We start from the raw sequence: 18,862 nt of genomic DNA, 5'->3' as shown, positions 1-18,862 counted from the left end.
ATTATTCATCTTAGTCTTTAGGAAAAATTATGTACTAATTAATCGAATACTAGATCTTAATTATCTTAAGCCCAACAATGTAGCAGAAAGAATATTTCTATTACAAAGTACTTTTTAATTTATTTTTTAAATTTAATTAATTTATTCAGATAATATCTCAATTGTTATCCCATCCCTTGTATCCTCCCATTCCTCCCTCCTCCCACTTTCACCTTATTGCCTTCCCCTAAGTCTGTGACCGAGGGGGATCTCCTCCCCCACTATATGATCATAGGCTATCAAGTCTCATTGGGTAGCCTGCTATCCTTTCTCTGAGTGCCACCAGGACTCCCCACCAAGGGGACGTGGTCAAACATGGGGCACCAGAGTTTGTGTCAGAGTCAGTCCCCACTCTCCACTCAACTGTGGAGAATGTCCTGTCCATTGGCTAGATCTGAGTAGGGGTTCAATGTTCCAAAAAAATCTTTTAGAAACTTTGACAATAATCATAATTCAGTTCAAAACCTGACAAACTATTCTCAAAAAAGAAGCTGGAACTGAATTGTGTGGAAGAACAGATTTCAAACGCCATAATATCTTTAGGCACATCAGAAAAATTCTAACGTATTTCAATACAACTGTCATCATCTACTAAACTTAGAAAATTACTATGGTTAGGCAAATATAGACTATTCCTAAATATATTTTTCTTTGATTTAATGAATTTTGCAAGTTGAGCTGCCACCTATATCTCAGGTCAATTCAAGGAAACAGGATTTTTTACAGACAGCATTCAAGGGAACTGAAAACTTGAGGCATCGAGCTCAAAGCCCTGTTTGTGGCACCTGTCTTCATGGGGTGTGACAGGGATGATGACCTCTGAGACCACACTGTCTGCTTCTTAAACCAGCTTAAATTTCACAGTGGCTGTGAAATTCCCAAGCCACTCTTAAGTTGTTATGGCTCTCAGTGAGCAGATTACAAGTGTCACCCTGGGAGGCTGTAAGACCAGCTGGAGAGACAGCTCAGTGGTTAGGGGTGCACATTGCTCTACAAGGGATTCAAGTTTGATTTCCAGCACCCAAGGCAACTTCCTATGGCTCTAGTTCAGAACATCTGATGCCTCTGACTTCTCCTTCTAAGGGCACAACACACATGACACACACACATCACACACACACACACACACACACACACACACACACACACACATACATACACAAGCACACATTTTTTTTTTTAATGATAAAACTAGTCTTTGGGAGAAAAAGCATCTTCTACACAGCTGGCTGCACCTCCTCCCTGCAGAGAAAACAAAGTCCCAGTGCATCTTCTGTCCTCTCTCACCTAGGACATGGCTGCTGCCTAAGAGCTTCCTGTGTTCCGGGTTAGCATCCCTGCACCTGGCACCTCCCACCTCTCAGGGAGATGACTCCAGCAGTCACATGACTGTGGCCCTATGTCCATTCCTATTGTTTGCTGAAGTGCAGCTCTGCCTCAGTTGCATTTTTCATTATCAAAGCCAGTGTCTTACAGCACAGTTTGGCACGAGTTTCTCAGAATTAATAATAATTAAAAAAAAACTGTTTGTGTCTAGACAGTAACTCAAAGATGTTACTACAAGAATCATACAGAATAATACAGAGAGTGGCTCTATGGGGAAAAAAAAGTAGAAAAAGCACAATTCCTCCATTTAAATCTACCATTCTTACCCGGCTTGCATAATAAAACAACTAAGATACTCATTTTAATCTTAAAGCCATATCCTGCCCAGGTAAATTTAACTGGAATCACTGAGAGAGATCTCAGGCAGAGGGTTCTGAGTGATCTCAGAAGAGTAAAAAGCTCTTCAGGAGGACTCTGGGTCTAACGTTTATCTTCTGTTAAGGATCACACACACACACACACACACATACACACACACACACACACACACACACACTCACACACACTCACACACATTCATATATAATATATTGGGACTCACTGAAAACTTTCAAGGTTGAGTCTAATGTTCAACTGCAGCAGATGATCACAAATATACATACATACATACATACATACATACATACATACATATGTTTGTATTGCCAGGGCTTTGGGGAACACAGTATTTATCACAGCTTCTCAGTTTTGAGCTATGACCCCAAAGTAACCATAATCAACATGCAAACGAGACATGTAGCTGGACTGCAATACAGCTTTACTTACGATCACTGAACCTTGAAGTTTAGATAAATTATACATGTCACAAAATATTGTTCTGCCATGTTTGTCCAGCCATTTGAAAATGTAAAACCTTCTTAGCTCACAGGGTATAGAAAATCAGAGGCAGAACACAGTTTATTCAGTGACTTAAACTCACATATATTTAGTTTCTCAAATATGTGGTCAGAGTCAAGCATACCTTCAGATTCGAGTTGTTCCAGGCCATAAGAAGAAGCAGTCGGATTTGTGGGGCTGATGGACAAACTAGTTCTTTCCTCAAAAGAGAGTGCTGGAGAAATTGTGGGAGCTTCCACAGTCATTTCAGGGGGTACCATTGGAGAGACCAAAACTGGCATGAATTCCTCATTTGGCCCAGTGATTGTATCCATCAGGTCTGCCGAACACAAAAGACAGGTCTTGACTCACAAGACTATCAATATAAAAAAATGTTAACATAAGCTTTGAAAGACAAGAAACCAGTGTGTTATACACAGTAAATTCAGTACTTAGCTCAGCTTTTCTCACATCAGCCCAGCTACAGACAAAAACATTTCCTTATCCAGGAAAAAACACTATTTCAAATCATAATTTTGGTTTTAAAATTTAATATCCCACTTATTTTATTGACAGTGTAATGAATGGTATAAAATTGTTGACAAAAAAATGTATTAAATTAAATGCTGGGGACTACTTTGGGAAGGCCAAGTATACTTTACAAAATCACATGGAAAAGTTTGAGCTTTGATCTGTGTCTAAAGTAGACTCCATTTCAAGGCGTCCAAATGAAGTCCATAGTGGTTGTTGCACAGAGCCCCATTATACACACACACACACACACGCACACGCACACGCACACACACACGCACATGCACACGCACACGCACACACACATATATTTTCAAGACAGGGTTTCTCTGTTTAGCCTTGGCTGTCCTGAAACCCACTCTGCAGACCAGGCTCGCCTCAAACTCAGGGATCTGCCTGCCTTTGCCTCCCAAATGCTGGAATTAAAGGTGTGTGCCACCACCACTACCCGGCTCTGTTATATTTCTTCTGGAAGTATAAATTGGAAGTATAAGCCACTATGGAAAGGAGTCATTGGCCCCTAATGCAAAGCACTCATACTTCCTATGGCCAATGACTCACTACCTAGGAGAAAGTCCCTCACATGCCCGATGCTAAACATGACAAGAGTGTTCATAACAGCAGTATTCACAACAGCTGGAAATGCCCCAAATGCAAACTGCAGGAGCACAGATGAAGACTGGATGAATAATAAGATGTTTCCATAATTGAGTACGATACAATGATTAGAAAAAAATCTACAGGATAGTTGGCAGTCAGAACAATAAGTAAACATGGTAAGTTCCCCAGGGTGCTTTGGCACACGCCTGTAATCTCGGCACTCAGGAAGGCAGAAGCAGGAGGAGCTTTGTGAGTTCTGGGCTAACCTGGTCTACAAAGTGAGTCCAGGCCAGTCCAGGCAATGCAGAGAAACCCTCTCTCAAAAAAAAATTGTTTGGTAAGTTCTAAAAAAAATTCATCAGTAGTACAGTATTTCTCTTATAAAGTTAAAAATAACAAAACAATTTTACATGTGTACATATAGTAGTGATTATAGATACAAGAAAACTAAAGGTGGTATGGAATGAAGAAAATTATGAAAACGAAATTGATAATGTTAGTTGTCAATTGGGAGAGAGACACTGAGAGCGAGCATCATCAAAGAGATTTCATGGAGGTTGTTGTCAAGACTCTACAGTTGACTTTTGTGTTGTTTTAGAAAAAGGATTAGGGGGCAGGATTGGAAAGCATTTATTACGTTGTTAAAAGTATCGCAATAAACACATGAAAGTCATCTTTACTTGGGTAACAGAGAAATAAATAAATATTACATATTGTTCTTCATCTTCATACATATATAGTGAAAATAAATACAATATAAATTAATATAATATAAATGATATAAGATAATTATATTATAAATTATAAATATAATCATAATATAATTAATCGCCGAGATTACAGGCGTGTGCCAAAGCACCCTGGGGAACTTAGCATATGTTAACATAATTAATATCATTAAAAATATGATGTAATAAATATAAATTACATAATGATATAATAAATATAATATAAATTATGAATTATATATGTACACACACACATATATATTCCTAAGAGATTCTGATAGGCAGTCACACTTTAAACTTCCTTACCCCTCAAGAGAGCAGGCAATTTGGCGGCCTATGATACAGGAAGCCCTTTTCATGGAATAGTTCTTTACAATAACCAAGTGGACATTACTGGAAATGAATAGAGGCCTGCAGAAATTTACATGCTTACCTAAGGCCAATCTTAGAAAGGACCAAAGGCAGCTTCAAACCCAGGTCCTTGCTATTTCTACATTTCCCTAATCTGGCTCTTAGGAGGGAGACCTCAGGAGGCATAGACTTGGGGACCTAGAGAAGAGCCACCCTTATCCTTTGAGGCTATAACACACTTTTAGAAGCAAAGACAGTGACCATCTTTCTAGGTAGGGGACACATGTACGCTGGTGAAAGGGCCAGCTGCTTCTCTCATTCCAGGAGCTCACAGTAAAGATCCCCTAAACCCTGAACCCACACTCCCCTACTGACCTTCTATGGAAGAGGTGGCTTCCAGGGACAAAGGGACAGCAGTGGTGGAGGCTGGGGTGGCCAGAGACCCCCATGTTCTGGACAGCTCAGTGGCACCCACATAAACAGGTACAGGAGAGGGGGATACCATGGCTTCTTCAGACTCCCCACTGCCTCTGAGAACCTCCATGGTGGGTCTGTGCTCTTGTGTCGCCAAGGGTACTGTAGTATCCAGTTCTCGAGTGGCCACTGCCATCTCTTGAGTGATGTCTGAAAAGGAGGGAAACATCTTAAAGTAGACCACATTCCTATAGAGTAATGTCACTATGAAGTTACTAAATTGAAAAAGGACGGCCAGCTCTTTCTAGAGCAACAATGACAACTTGAGAATCAAGGGTCAGTAAACAGTGTTACAGTTGCTGCCTGGGAGAGTTATGGAGAAATCTAAGGCAGAAATAAAGAAGTTAATTTAAAAACAAACAAAAAAACCTAGAATAGAATTGAAAGAGAATAGGAAGATGCCAGCTGAGCTCCTCAGACATATTTGAATATTAACTCAATCAGTCTGTTAAGGAACAAACTATAAGCCAGGCATGGTGGCTCGTGCCTTTAATCTCAGCTCTCAGAAGGCACAGGCAGAGGCTGGCAGATCTTTGAGTTTGAGGCCAGGCAGGTCTACAAAGAGAGTCCAAAACAGGCAAGACTACACAGAGAAACCATGCCTTTAAAAAACTGAAATTTAAAAAATAATAACAACCAGCATTCACCTAGTTTCCGGGATGGACAGGCAAGGGAGTCGGGGTGTGGTGTGTGCTCCTAATTTACTCTCTCACCTGTGGTAAGGGAGAAGGGCAGTAATACCACCATGCAAAGCTATCCCTCAGGGGATGGACTGAATTTTGCTTTAATCATTCACTTGCATTGTTATCGTAAACTGACCAATTTTAGGCTTCCAGTTTCTTTAGCTATAAATAAGAACAATAATAATGCCTACCTCTTTCTTTCTTCCTTCCTTCCTTTCCTCTTTTTTTTTTTTTTTCTGAGACAGTGTTTCTCTGTGTAGCTCTGGCTATCCTGGAACTCAGAGATTCTCCTGCCTCTGCCTCCCATGTGCTGGGATTAAAGGCGATCACTGCCCAATCCAGGGGAACACTACATATGCCAAACACAAAGAACAGTCCCTTGGACATAGTAGGTTTTCAGTAGGCATCTTTTTCTTAATTATTTTATTTTTAATTACATGTTTGTGTGTGTGTGTGTGTGTGTGTGTGTGTGTGTGTGTGTGTGTGTGTGTGTGTCTGTGCACATGAGTACAGGTGTCCATGGAGGCCAGAAGAGGATGCTAGATTCCCGGGACCTGATATGGGTGCTGGAAACCAAAATCAAGTCCTATACAATAGCACTACAGGCTCTTAACCAATAAGCCTGTTCACAGTAGGTAAATGAGGCAATTATTACCAAGAGCACATTTGGTCATCAAAATAGTTGGACTAGCATAAAATCCATTTTACTTTTGAGATTGCACCAGCAAAAGCTGAAAGAAACCCGAAATATAACAATATAAATGTAATGGTGCAGTGTATGCTGGGGACCATGTGACTTCACGTTCTAGAAACGAAAGTGCTACGTGTGGTGGTAATGCCTTTATCTCAGCTTTTGAGACGCAGACACAGATGGATCTCCACACTTTTGAGGCCACACAGGGTTACATAGTAAGAAACTGTCTCAATTTTTAAAGATTAAACACAACTTATAAAACATTTTCTGGATGCATATATATGAAATTTTACACTTTACCAGCCCATCCAGTGTTCAAAAACTGAGCTAGAAGCTGGACATGAAACACACGACAATGACAATGACTTTGGAGGTAGAGGCGAGAGAGCATGGCATTCACAGCCAGCTTTCATCATTTAGCCAGTGAGAGACTGAGCAGTTTGAGGTCCTGTCTCAAAAAAACAAAAACAAAAAACAAAAAAAACCCCAAAAACTCAAATAGGCATGTAAACTATTCATTCTTACCTTTATTGTTTATCAAATGATTATTTTAGCATTTGAATTATATCACAATAAAACTTTATAGGCCATATTACAAATATTTTGTTTGTTTGTTTCATTAATAGGTTACTTGGCCCACGTCATAAGATTTGCACGTTGTGAAACAATTTGAAGTAAGAATACATATATAATTTACAATAAGCCTTTCCTTCTAGATTCTATTATGTGACCAATCACATAATAAAAACATAATTCATCACCAACAAATATTAAAGTTTTCACCTTCCAATATTCAAAGATATAGAGGCCAAGAAAAAGTTGGAAATTCAGAATGAAGCAAGAAAATTATGTATAATTTTTCTATATTATTTCGAGATAATATATTTTTGAGTAAATAAGGTCAGAGGACCAAAATGGTTAATATTATCAGATAAAAATTTACCTAATTATTTTGATAACAAATATCAAAGATGTCACATATTTTGTATTACTATGTAAATATCAACCATTGTTGTTAAGTTATTTAAACACATAGGTGCTTCCTTCACATTTTCATACGTATTTATATTTTTTCATGAAAAAAGACTAGAAAAATAACCAGGTGTGGGGGCACATGCCTGTAATCCCAGCACTCAGACAGGCAGAAGCAGGTAGACCTCTAGGAGTTAGAGGCCAGCCTATAGTCTACAGAGCGAGTCCATGACAGCTAAGGCTACACAGAGAAATCTTGCCTCAAAAATACCAACAAAAAAAGAAAGAAAAAATATTCAACTACATTGTTTCAATGCCGGTGATGTGTTGGCCGAGACCATTGCTTCCGGGAGCTGTCCCACAGATGGAGAATATGGTAAAGCATCCCCGACCCCTATCCAGAAGAGGAAAGCAGTACGCCTCAACCAAAACAACTAAAACCATCTCCAAAGACTGCTAAGTGTGCCAAGAAGAGTGGGGTGTTTGCAGAACTGTCCCCAGCTAAAGACCTCGACTTATGTGCAGGCTATGATTTTTATGAAACATATACAATTTATTTGAATATTTATGATTTTGTTTAAAACCTGAGTACCTGTTTCTAAGTCACCATTAAGAAATAGAACCAAAGCCGGAGGCCTGTTTCTAAGTCACCATTAAGAAATAGAACCAAAGCCGGAGGCATCTGTAATCTTACTGCTCAAGAGGTAGAGGCAGGAGTCACAATTCTGGGGTCAACTGAATAACACGTTAGGTTCAAGGCAACTCAGGACACACACTGAGATCCTCTCTCCAAACCAAAGTAAACAAACAAACAAACAAAATGCATGCAGCCAGGCATGGTGACACACAGCTGCAGTGCTGGCAGTTGTGGTCAGAGCTAAGGACCAGGAAATTCAAGAAAGCCTTTAAAGATCCCATCTCAAAAAATTAAACAACAACACTAATAAAAATAATCTGAACTGAAAGGTTCCGTATTAAAAAGAAAATTGGGGAAAGCTCTAATGTTGTTTTAGCTTTTTACTTCTTACCTGCTAGCACATCTCCTGCTGCCTGCTGAGCCTCAGACTCATATTGAGAGGCAGAAACTGCAGTCTCTGGGGAAAACATGGTCCTGTCCTCCTGAGTGGATGCTGTGAACCCTCCTGTACCTGGGAACAGATGCACAGTGGAAACTTCAGAGTCTTCTGTCAGCCTCGTGGGAGTGAAGGGAATCTGATGAGTAAAGACTGGTGACCTCTCACCCTCAAGTGCAGTCATTGTGGCTGTTGCCAAGGGCGTCTCTCCTCCTGGCAGCCCTGCAGCCACCTTTGTGGCCTCCATAGAAGTGGGGTTCCTCTCAGTCCCCTCAAAGCTCACAAATGTCCTATATGGTGGCTCTGTTCTCACTTGGGTCTCTGCATTGTCTCCTGGCTCCGGGGGCCTCATCTGACTTACACTCTCAAATTTGGTGTCATCCCACTCATCACTCAGGTCAGAAGAAACTGAGGCAGCTGTGCTGACACTCACTGTGCCCTTAGGGTGCCCTGGAAGACTGTCAGCTGTTGACTCAATATTGAAGACATTCTGATGGGTTGCCACCAAGTGTGTGGTGGGAGTGCTCTGCGCATCATCTGCTGGCACATGTGGGGTCCTCTCCCCATCAGGCTCTGTGTCTTTTGTGGAATCGATCCCAGGAGAGGCAGTCCTGCTCTGGGCTGCATCTGCTCTAACTTGCTCAGTTCTTGAATTGGTGGATGGCATTTCTTTGGTCTTTATATAGGAAGATGGTGGGTTTTCCAGACTAGCTGCTTCCTGACTTTCAGTTGAAAACAACTGATTGTCCACATATCTCAGGAAGCTGTGTGTTCCATCTGTGATCCTGTCTACAGGGGGCTGGGGGCTAAAACTTCTGTAGGCTCCCTCCTGGTCAGGACTCAAGGATGCAGGTGAAGAGGCAGCAATGGGTAACGTGGCCTTGTAAAGTCCCTGTTCAGGAGACACTCTTTTGAGCTGGCTGGGACCATGCTCTTGTTCACTTGCGGAGGCCACTGGCTCACTGGAAGAGAGAAGGTCAGGGCTGGTAGGATGCAGAAGCCCAGCTCCTGGAAGGTGGGTTTCTTCACTGACAGAGAATACTTTACTTAATGGTGTCACTGTAGGTCCTGCAGACAGAACCATTGGAGCTTCAGAGAACATCTGCTGGGGCACGGACTTGGCAGCAAAGGAGACGTTTTCCTTGTCATCTGTGCTCATCTTCCGGGACTGCTCTTTCTCCTCATAAGCCTGTGTCATCTCCCTCCTTTCCACCTTTGGGAAAGCTAGACACTCTGTGGCCAAGGTGAGGAGGAGAAAGCTGCAGAAAGCCATGCAGGTGTGCAGCAGAGCTGGTCTGCTCATCGTGGAAGAGAAAGATAAGTTGAAGGAGTTGACAGGTGCAGTAACTGAGTCCTGTAGGGAAGCAAAGCACATCATACTGTCATGGGGACGTATTTTGTAAATATGCTCCTTTAGGTTGAAGCAGAAGTGCAGTGATCTCCTTGACTTCCTCACAGGGAAGGGAGGTAGGAGACGGTTGTTCTATTTCTTTGTGCCCTTGAGACATGGATAACCCAGTTCACTTCCCCCTGCTGAATTCCCCTACTGATTTAACTTAAAGCACCTAGAAAGGGGTACACAAGATCACAGTAGAAATAGCACCATGCCTCGGAGATGGAAAGTAAACATTGCAAATTCATTTAAAGAATGTCTGTATTGCTGGGGTCTGTGTGACTGTGTCCCTAAAACTTATATGTGATCTAATCCTAAGGATAGTTAAAGTGGAGCTCTGATGAATGAGGCTGGGTCCCCGTGGAAAAGCCTCAGACATCCCCTTCCCCTGCTGTCCATCATGTGAGGACACATAAAATTGTGGCTTCTATGGACCAGGCTCTAACCAGATTCCACACTTGTTGCTGCCCTTAGTGTGGGCTCCTGACCATGCATATAAATGTAAGAGATGAACATGAGGGGTTTTGTTGATCTTGTGACTGGGGTTGTTTACAATTCCCCTACCCCTACTTCCAAGCTACGGTAATCTGTTAGAGCAGTCAAAAGTGGAAAGTATGTTTTGAAACTTGGTAAGTATCAAAATATGCTGAAAATTGTTTATTTTCATGAGCTTAGAAATGCCGGTGTAATAATGCTCCGCCAAAATATACCTTTAAAATGTTCAAGTTGTTTGTAACAAGAAAAATTGCTCACAAAACCTTCATCTTTCCAAATTTAAGAATCAGAAAAGATACTTAGGCAATATGAACATATGTTGTTTTTAAAATGTTCAAGTTTGCATTTCTTATTGGTTTGCTAAGATTTACAAAAACCAGATTCATTATATTCTTCAAGCTAGTCATTCTCATTACTGCTACTGTTAAAAAACAGCTTATCTTTCCCCGAATTTAACAGCTTACAAATCTTTCTGTCCATTGTCCTGGGTCGGACTTTGGATTTTACTTTATTGAAAATTTTCCAAATCTTGATTCCCCAGCACAATAAGGATAAAATATCTAAGATTCTGCATGTTTTTTCTAAAAGATTAAATCCTGAACTTAAAATCCAAGATTCCAATTTCTATCTTTAAGCAAGGTACATGTCTTCTTTCATTCACGTCTAGTCAACTAACCTCCGAGGTCATGCACATGTGTGAGGCTGTGACACACAGAAACATCTAGTCAACTAACCTCCGAGATCATGCACATGTGTGAGGCTGTGACACACAGACATCTCTATTCAACTAACCTCTGAGGTCATGCACACATGTGAGGCTGTGAAACACAGAAACATCTAGTCAACTAACCTCTGAGATCATGCACATGTGTGAGGCTGTGACACACAGAAACATCTAGTCAACTAACCTCCGAGGTCATGCACACATGTGAGACTGTGAATCAAGTGTCCATGGACACTGCGTCTACGCCTTTGGGTTTCTGTGCAGACAAATTGGATTTGGAAACTATGTCAATATTGTAAGCAACAAAAATACTGACAATAACCATACAGGTTTCCGATTTATTTTGAACTTAGCCAGGAAGTTGCCCATTCTTCTGTCATTCAGTGAAATCTTACTAACCATAATGACAAAAGGGATACCCTGAAGTCTGGGACTGGGGCTGAGTGTCAGGATGCCGCCTGCCATGCACAAGGCCCTGAGTTCAGAAAACCATGTGCATAAAGGCTGAGTCCACATAGTCTACGCTTCTGGATGAAAATCAGAGCATCCCAAAACATTGAGGGTGGTAACAGGTTTAGGTGGACATGGACTAGCATTACAAACTGATTTGTAGGTTTACTTTTCTTCTTAAAAGTTGCCATGTGGTGTTGAATAAATATCTTCAGTTCCTCAGGAGTTAAGAAAACAAACTCTGAGATCCCCTCTACCTTCATTATTGCATATTCATGTCTTGTTACAATGAAGTCAAACAAAACCGAGACTGCTCCTGCAGCGTCAGCGTTTCCCATCAGGGACTGGAAGGGCCCACATCATGAGTGAGAATGAGTGGATGAAGGTGGATGTGTCCTGTACATTTTATGATTTGTACTCTCGTGGGCTAAGAGGAGACTTTTATGAACAAATTAGGTGGAGGGGAAAGGAGCACAAGGTAAAGGTTTAACAAGCTTAGACCTCCTTGCCAAGACAGAAGTCTCCTTCGGGGTCTTTCTTTCATCTACAGCTGGAGTTCTAGAATGTCTGTGTACAGGGAATCCTGCCTCTGCCCTAAAAGATGGTTCTTCTGTGATTCAGTGCTGGCCACCTGCTTTCTAAATCCAATCACAGCAGAGGACGTGGGGTGGACCACAGCCTGCTGTGTGTCTGCGTATGGAGGTCATGTGCTCCTGCTCTAGCTATGGGAAGCAACATGTGAACGTTAAAGGAAAGTGCAATGGCAGCCTGTGGCAGGACAGCAGCAAGCAGGCTGCCACTCACAGGAGTTAGGGGGCGACCTGCAGACCCCTTCATCTTTCAGGCTCAGTGCAGGTCCCCATCACTTCTCTTAGGAGTTTAGCCTCAGACAATGGGAACCGCAGGGTATCAGAAAATAAGGAAGAAAAGCCTGGCCACAGTCAGGTTAGTGCTAATATTCTTAACCCTGAATAAACCCTGGAGCCACATGCTGTAGACTCTGGTGGTTTCCTTCTTTCCTTTACACTACACCCACTATGTGTCCAAGTGCCCAGGAAAGAGGAAGTGCTGAGCACTTAGTGGCTGAAAAGCCTGCATCCTCTTTAGGCTGTTCTGCTGGGAGAAGCGAAGGGGGAAGTTCCCACTGTTTCTGAGCATCTGTGTCTCCCTTTGAATTACCTCAAACATCAGAACACTAGGGAACAAGAGGAAGAAATGCTTCTTTTACTTTCTGTTCATACTGCATCTTTGGATGCTGTTCCTTCTGCGTCTCTCGGTGCCAGTCTGCTGACAAACCCTAACCACATTCCTAACAGAGGGCAGATATTAGCCCCACCAGTGTAGGAAGCATTTCTTGGGGAGCTAACCAGTATCACCTTGTCTGTCACTCCCTGTCAAGGCATCCTAATGGCTTGGCTGTCCTCTGAACAATCTGCGGCATTTCTGCCACCAGTGGACACATAAGCTGTTCTGTCAAGCATTATATTTGACAATCTTAAACAGACACAGTCCGGAATCTCTTTCTTTGTCTTGTCTTGTATATTGAAGCTTCAAAAACAATAAACCACATTTTTTTTAAAATCACAATTCTATCCTTAAACTTAAACATCAGGCGTTCTACACCTTTAGTTAGTCAATGTGTTTCCAACTAAGGCAGAGCATCCTTGCTTCAGTGCAGTACCAAAACAAGGGCATGATGGGTAAACCAGTATGTTCAACATTTTTACTATGAAGACACTAACAGGGTAAGTTGAACTGCATGTCTATTAGGAAAGGACCATGAACACTGTTCTAGAAGGACTGACCATGAAGGTAAACTGTGAAAATTGGCTGATATTTACAGAAATATTGTGAAAAACGGAGAGGAAAGATCCCTGCTCTTAGATTTTCTTTGTCTGCTGCCATGATGGGGTGGTGAGCTAGCAGTCTTTTGTAGGTCTGGTCCTTTTCCTTTCTATCTGCTTGAGCTTTAAAGCAAGCTGAACTGGCTGCAGCAAAATTTCTCTGTAATTCAATCTGTCAGATAACCTGCAGTTCCGGACAGGTCTTTCTTTGTCTTTCACAGCCTGGCAGCTACTTGGGTCTACCTCAAACACAACTTTCTTTTCCACCCAATTTTCTGTATCATCCTCAGTTTTTCTCTTTTAAATCCCGGAGTCCAAACTTCTGTGACTCTGTCCTTCATTATTCCTCTTAGAGTTGTTGCTTCCTAGCTAGATCCTCATTATTTTAATTGCCTTCTAATTGGTGAATCTGTCTAGACTGTCTCCTTTGTGATCTGTTATAGACCACCCAGGTGGTTTGTTCTTGAGAACAAAATGACAGTGATCAATCCAGAGTGGCTGCTGCTTGGGTAACGATTTGTGCCAAATGCTCATAAGTGCCTGGTGGAAATTTACCTTCTTTCATTCCACCTAATGAGGTAGGTGCTACCATGATCCTGATTATATCTGAGATGATAAAAGCACAAGTTTAAGAGGCTGCTTATCCTGCTTCAGTGATAGCATGTGGTTTTGCTTGATCTTTTGAAATCTTTCAGACTTCAAGATCCTTGCCTTTGGCACTTGGCTTCTCTACCTTTCTATGGCACAGGATGCAATGTCCCCAAATGGACATCACTCCTCGCTCCCCCAACACACAGAGCATATCTAGTATCCAAATCTCATGCCAGGGCCAAGCAAACTCCCATCTCGAGGTGATACAGCTCCCTCTTAAGTGCTTTAGTCCTCAGCACTTACATCCGTTCTGCTTCCACCATATTAGCCTGACACTTGCTCTTCCTTGCAGCCCATACTAAGTCCTGAATATATTTCTCATGGGAAGCTTCTGTGAAAAAAAAATGAAAATAAAAGTAAAAACACAAAAAACCTCCAATGCACCCAACCGAACAAGCAAACAAACTGGCCCACTCTTTTCCATTTTTCTCTCAGTTTCTTTACCACTAACTATCATCTCAGTAAGTCACCTCTCTTCAAAGGAGACTACGTCTCTTCCACGTACTCACTGGTTTTATAAGTTTATGTTGTTTGCCTACAGCTTTTAATGATGATAAGTGGATAGAGGAGATAGTAAGTACATAGCTGGTGGCACAGAGTAAACATGAGTAATCAAGGGAGGGACTATTCAGTGTCCATTTTGTACCAGAAGATTTTTTTGACAGCGTTTAGTCTAGCCTTGTCTGGTCTGATTATATGTTTTGTTCACCACCTGATCATTTTGGGCTAATTATCCAAATTGACATTTCAATGTACCAACAAATTGTGTGTGTTCTTATTTACATTATTTTAGCCTTTGAAAGAATCTCTCTCTCTCTCTCTCTCTCTCTCTCTCTCTCTCTCTCTCTCTCTCTTCTCCCTCGCTCTTGCTCTCTGTGTGTCTGTGTATGTGTGTGCGTGTGTGTGTCTGTGTGTCTGTGCGTGTGTGCGTGTATGTGTGTGTGTCCCTCTCACACACAGAGGGAGTCACAGTTACAGGTAAATAGCTTCAGAGTGTTGGGTCAGCTTGTTTCCCAATTACCCTCTAGCCTTTCAGAAATACAATGAGTGATTCTCTGATTGATGAAAAAAAAAACACTCCTTTTTGTAGGTGCCTTAATAATCTTTTCACTTTGTGCTTTTCTTGATCCTCATTGATCCATTTGCTACTGTTTTATCTTGTCTTTTTCTAACCATCAATGTTCTCCTTGTCAATATTATTTCATTAGTCAACTCTGGCCCTATTAATCAAGCTACAGATCTTGGCAGAAAGGCACCGCATTACTGACTTGATGTGCTATTGGCAACTCTCATTGGTCTCTTATATTGGTTCTAAGATCTGGGCTATAGCCATTCTTTACTGTAAGTGAACGAGATGGGCTGACAAACAATCCTTTCAGCAGCGCATTCCATCACAGTAAAGAGAAGCTACAGAGAAGAATGTTCCCTAAGGAGCACAGCAGCCCAGGCCAGGGCTGATGGAGGAGGGATGAGTGGGCAGGACAATCGCCAGCCAAGTGCTCTCTCTAGGCTTTAGACCACAAATGAGGTTTGCATATTGTTCCCTTCATAAGCTTTGTCTATAATGGTGAGACAAAACAAAATAAAACAAAACAACAACAAAAAAAGATATCATCCTGTCATTGATAAGAGCAGTTAGCCTTGGAGATTAAAACAAAATATTCAAGTTCTAGCTGAGCCTTAGGCAAATCATGACAACAAAGGTACCAAATGGCAAAACAGAGGTAAGTGGACTGAGGCTCGTGCTAAGCCATCATCATCATCAACGGCATCATCATACGCATTCTACTTCCTTCAAGGGGTGGGTGACAGACAAAAGACAATGGCAGCAGATATGAAACCACTGGAAGAAGTTTAAATATCATGCAATATAAGACATTGCCAACATGGTTCCGATATACAAGTCTCTCAAACTACAAAGGTGAGGGGTGGCGGTGTGAAGTATCTACAGCATCAATCAGTTGTGGACTGTTTGTCCTTCTCCTAACTTCAGTTTTCACACCTTCAGTACAGAACCCTGTCCTAGTCAGTTTCCTACAGGAAGCAGTTGTTTCCATATCAGGCAGTTCTTTTCAATGGCCGAATTCGGCCCTCTGTTTTTGTCCTTTGTGGTCCATGAGCCTCATTGTCCTGGCAAGGTCTCTGAGCACTAGCCTGTGTTTACAAGGAAGCCAGAATAAGTTTCCCAGAGTCTGCTCACCATCAACAAATAAACACAGAATGAAAAAAGACTGGCCACACATACCTTAATGGAAAAGGGAGGTTTCATCTTAGAGAATAAATTCAGACCACTGTGAAGGGATTCGTTATTATGTTAGAATAAATAAAATTCGGTTAACAGCAGCAATGTACCATGCATGGTGGTCTACATCTTTAGCCACAGCACTAGAGAGCCAGAGGCAGCCATACATTCCTAGTTCCAGGACAGCCTTATTTACACATCTAGTTACAGACCGGCTGGGGTGAGACCCTATCTCGGAGAGAGAGAGAGAGAGAGAGAGAGAGAGAGAGAGAGAGAGAGAGAGAGAGAGGAGAGAGAGAGAAGAAGAGGAGGAGGAGGAGAAGAAGAAGAAGAAAAGAAAAGAAAAGAGAGGAGGGAGGGAGGGAGAGAGGAGAGAGAGATGGAGGAAGGGAGGAAAGGAGGGAGGGAGGGTATATCCAACTTGAAAAGAATCCTTAAAGTTACTGAATAGGGTGACACACACCTGAAATTCACGAGTGAAAATTTATCTTGCAAGATGATCTCACCATCCCCATTTCTATTATGAGCACATGTTTAGAATTAAAACACTTCAATAGTGATGAATTTCCATACTGTGAAGGTCCAGCAGCAAAGATCTGCAATGTGCAATCTGAAGCCTCCCATGAAAACAAAGGCAAATCCACATTTCCCTAATTGGCTCTGTTGCTGTGGTTGCTTTAGTCTTAGTGAGCCTTGGGAGTTTTGCAATCAACATTAAGACTGCTGCGTAAGTGTGTGGCTCATTACTACAGCCGATGTCACAAATTCTGCTTTATCCATAAGAGCAAACTGGACCAGCTTTAAATCTCTTCTGTGAACAATAGAAGCAGTGTTCAGACTCTTTGAAAAACCTCCCTGCAGACTCTGAGTCTTTCTGAATGATGCTGTACAAAGGATTTGCTGGCTTTGGTGCTCAAGCAGACTGTTCAGAAGATGCTTAGCTGAGCGAGACCCATGGGAGCTCTTATAGATGACTTGACATCAAGGAAAAACACACAAAGAAGGGGGAGGTTTGCAATGTCTGACCACATGTATTGGTTCTCAGTGAAGAGCTCCTTTGGAACTCCGTGGGTGGTTTCTGAACCCCGTCTTAACTCCCCTTAAGTTTCAAAGGAAAACTTACAAAGGAAAGCATTGGAGGCGATTGAAGCGGCCTTCTTTGCAGTCTTCCACGAGACATCTGAGCTTTAATTTGGTGTACAAGTCTTCTTTCTAAGGAAAGGAAAGGATTTCTCATCTTGGAGATACCCAAACTCTTGAGGGTCCCGTTTTGCCTGTTCCCTTGCTTACCCAGGGTTTTAGCTTCTACAGCGTTAGCATCTACATTGGCTGGGCTCTGTCACTGACCAGGATGCTCATGCAAAGTCTCAGCACCTCCAGACAACGCCTCTGTGCTATGTTTGAGTATCAGGTGCAGTGGGGACTTGACCCAGCCTGATCCCTAGGCCCTCTTTCTAATGAGGGGACCTCCCCAAGAAGAGTCCTTCATCTGTCCTGGGGAGACTCAGGAAGAGCAAGAAGGCTCCCCGACATGCCTGCGTTAAACACTCATATCTTTGTTTTCTGTAAAGTAGCAGGACCTATATTAGAGGCCACAGCAGCCCGCAATAGCTCCTCCATTGCTCGGCTCTAAATGGTCCTGGAACACTAAGATGCTAGCTTTGAAAGAAGTATAAGAGTCTTGAGGAACTTCTCAAGGGGAGGCAGAGCAAAAGGGACAACTCCACACAAAAGCAGCCTGGAAGCTCTGCCTGCACAAAGGCAGCTCCCCGGTGTTGAGCTGCAGGGCTCGGGCGGACTAAGTAGTGCTGAAAGTCTTGCCAGGCCTGCAAGAATCGTCCAGAGCTCACGGAGCTGTCCCTGCTCAGTCAGCGCCTAGGTACAGCGTTCCAGGGAGGGTGCAGGGCGCTCCACCCCAGGGCCACCCCACTCACTGAGCGACCCCGTAACGCCCTGGAATCCCGCTCCACCCCTGTCTCTCGCCAGGTCTGCAGAAGCTGGGCTTGTCCTCACCTGCGAGCCTTCAGTACAGTTGAGCGCGAAGGACAGCTGCAGCACGGGTTCTACGCATCCCTGCCATGACCCTCTTAGAGGCCGCCCACACTCCCTTGGCTGTCTGGGATGCCAGAGGGAGGGTGCTTGCCTTTGTTGTTTATTCATAAGGCTGCAGCGAAGGCTAGGGATTGGCCAGCGGATAGGTACACCCGCCCCTCTGGCAATGACGAGCTAGCACCACGCCCCTACTGCTTCCACTCCAACAACTCTGCTCCCACACGCGCCTGGATAAGGATGGGATCCTGCGCCTGGGACTCCTCAGGAGATCCTGCCCCCAGATACCCCTCTTCATATCCTAGGCCACTGCTGCAGCTCTCTGTGTCCCTTCAGAGAAGACACTGGAGCCCTGGTCCATTCTGAGCAGGAATTTCTCTGGTGCTGGTGCGTGGTAAACAAGGGGCACTCAGTTCTCAGCTGCAGAGTGGTCCCCCTTGGGAACAGTGGGCAGCTTCACAGAGCGCCTAAGCAGAGTCTTAAAGGAACTCTGAAAAAAAAAAATACAAACAAACAAACAAAAATAAACCGATTTCTTTCCTCTCTGAATTAGAAAATAAGAGTTAATAAAGAGTACAGGTTATTGACTCTGCTTCTTCTGACACAAAGCAAGGTGCTATGCAAGTTACCTCCTGACCTGCACAGGGGCTCTGAAAGGTAGGATAAT

At 42.8% G+C, this 18,862-nt stretch overlaps 1 protein-coding gene across 1 annotated transcript in view; it reads right to left on the bottom strand.

Annotated features, from left to right (window-relative positions):
• The window catches only part of ARMH4 (armadillo like helical domain containing 4), a 94,162-nt gene extending 75,874 nt beyond the window's left edge, over positions 1-18,288 (bottom strand). The window contains exons 1-5 of the mRNA XM_084768031.1: positions 18,160-18,288; positions 17,270-17,358; positions 8,303-9,701; positions 4,827-5,075; positions 2,387-2,581 (exon numbers count right to left, since the gene is read on the bottom strand). Coding sequence (XP_084624157.1) covers positions 2,387-2,581; positions 4,827-5,075; positions 8,303-9,701; positions 17,270-17,326 — 1,900 coding nt within the window. The 5' untranslated portion in view covers positions 17,327-17,358; positions 18,160-18,288. The remainder of the gene's footprint in view (positions 1-2,386; positions 2,582-4,826; positions 5,076-8,302; positions 9,702-17,269; positions 17,359-18,159) is intronic.
• Positions 18,289-18,862: the final 574 nt, after the last annotated feature.

Source organism: Acomys minous (genome assembly GCF_964271855.1).
Source record: "Acomys minous genome assembly, chromosome: 18".
Lineage (NCBI taxonomy): Eukaryota > Metazoa > Chordata > Mammalia > Rodentia > Muridae > Acomys > Acomys minous.
The sequence above is the reverse complement of the archived record's forward strand: the minus strand, read 5'-3'. Positions and strand labels throughout refer to the sequence as shown.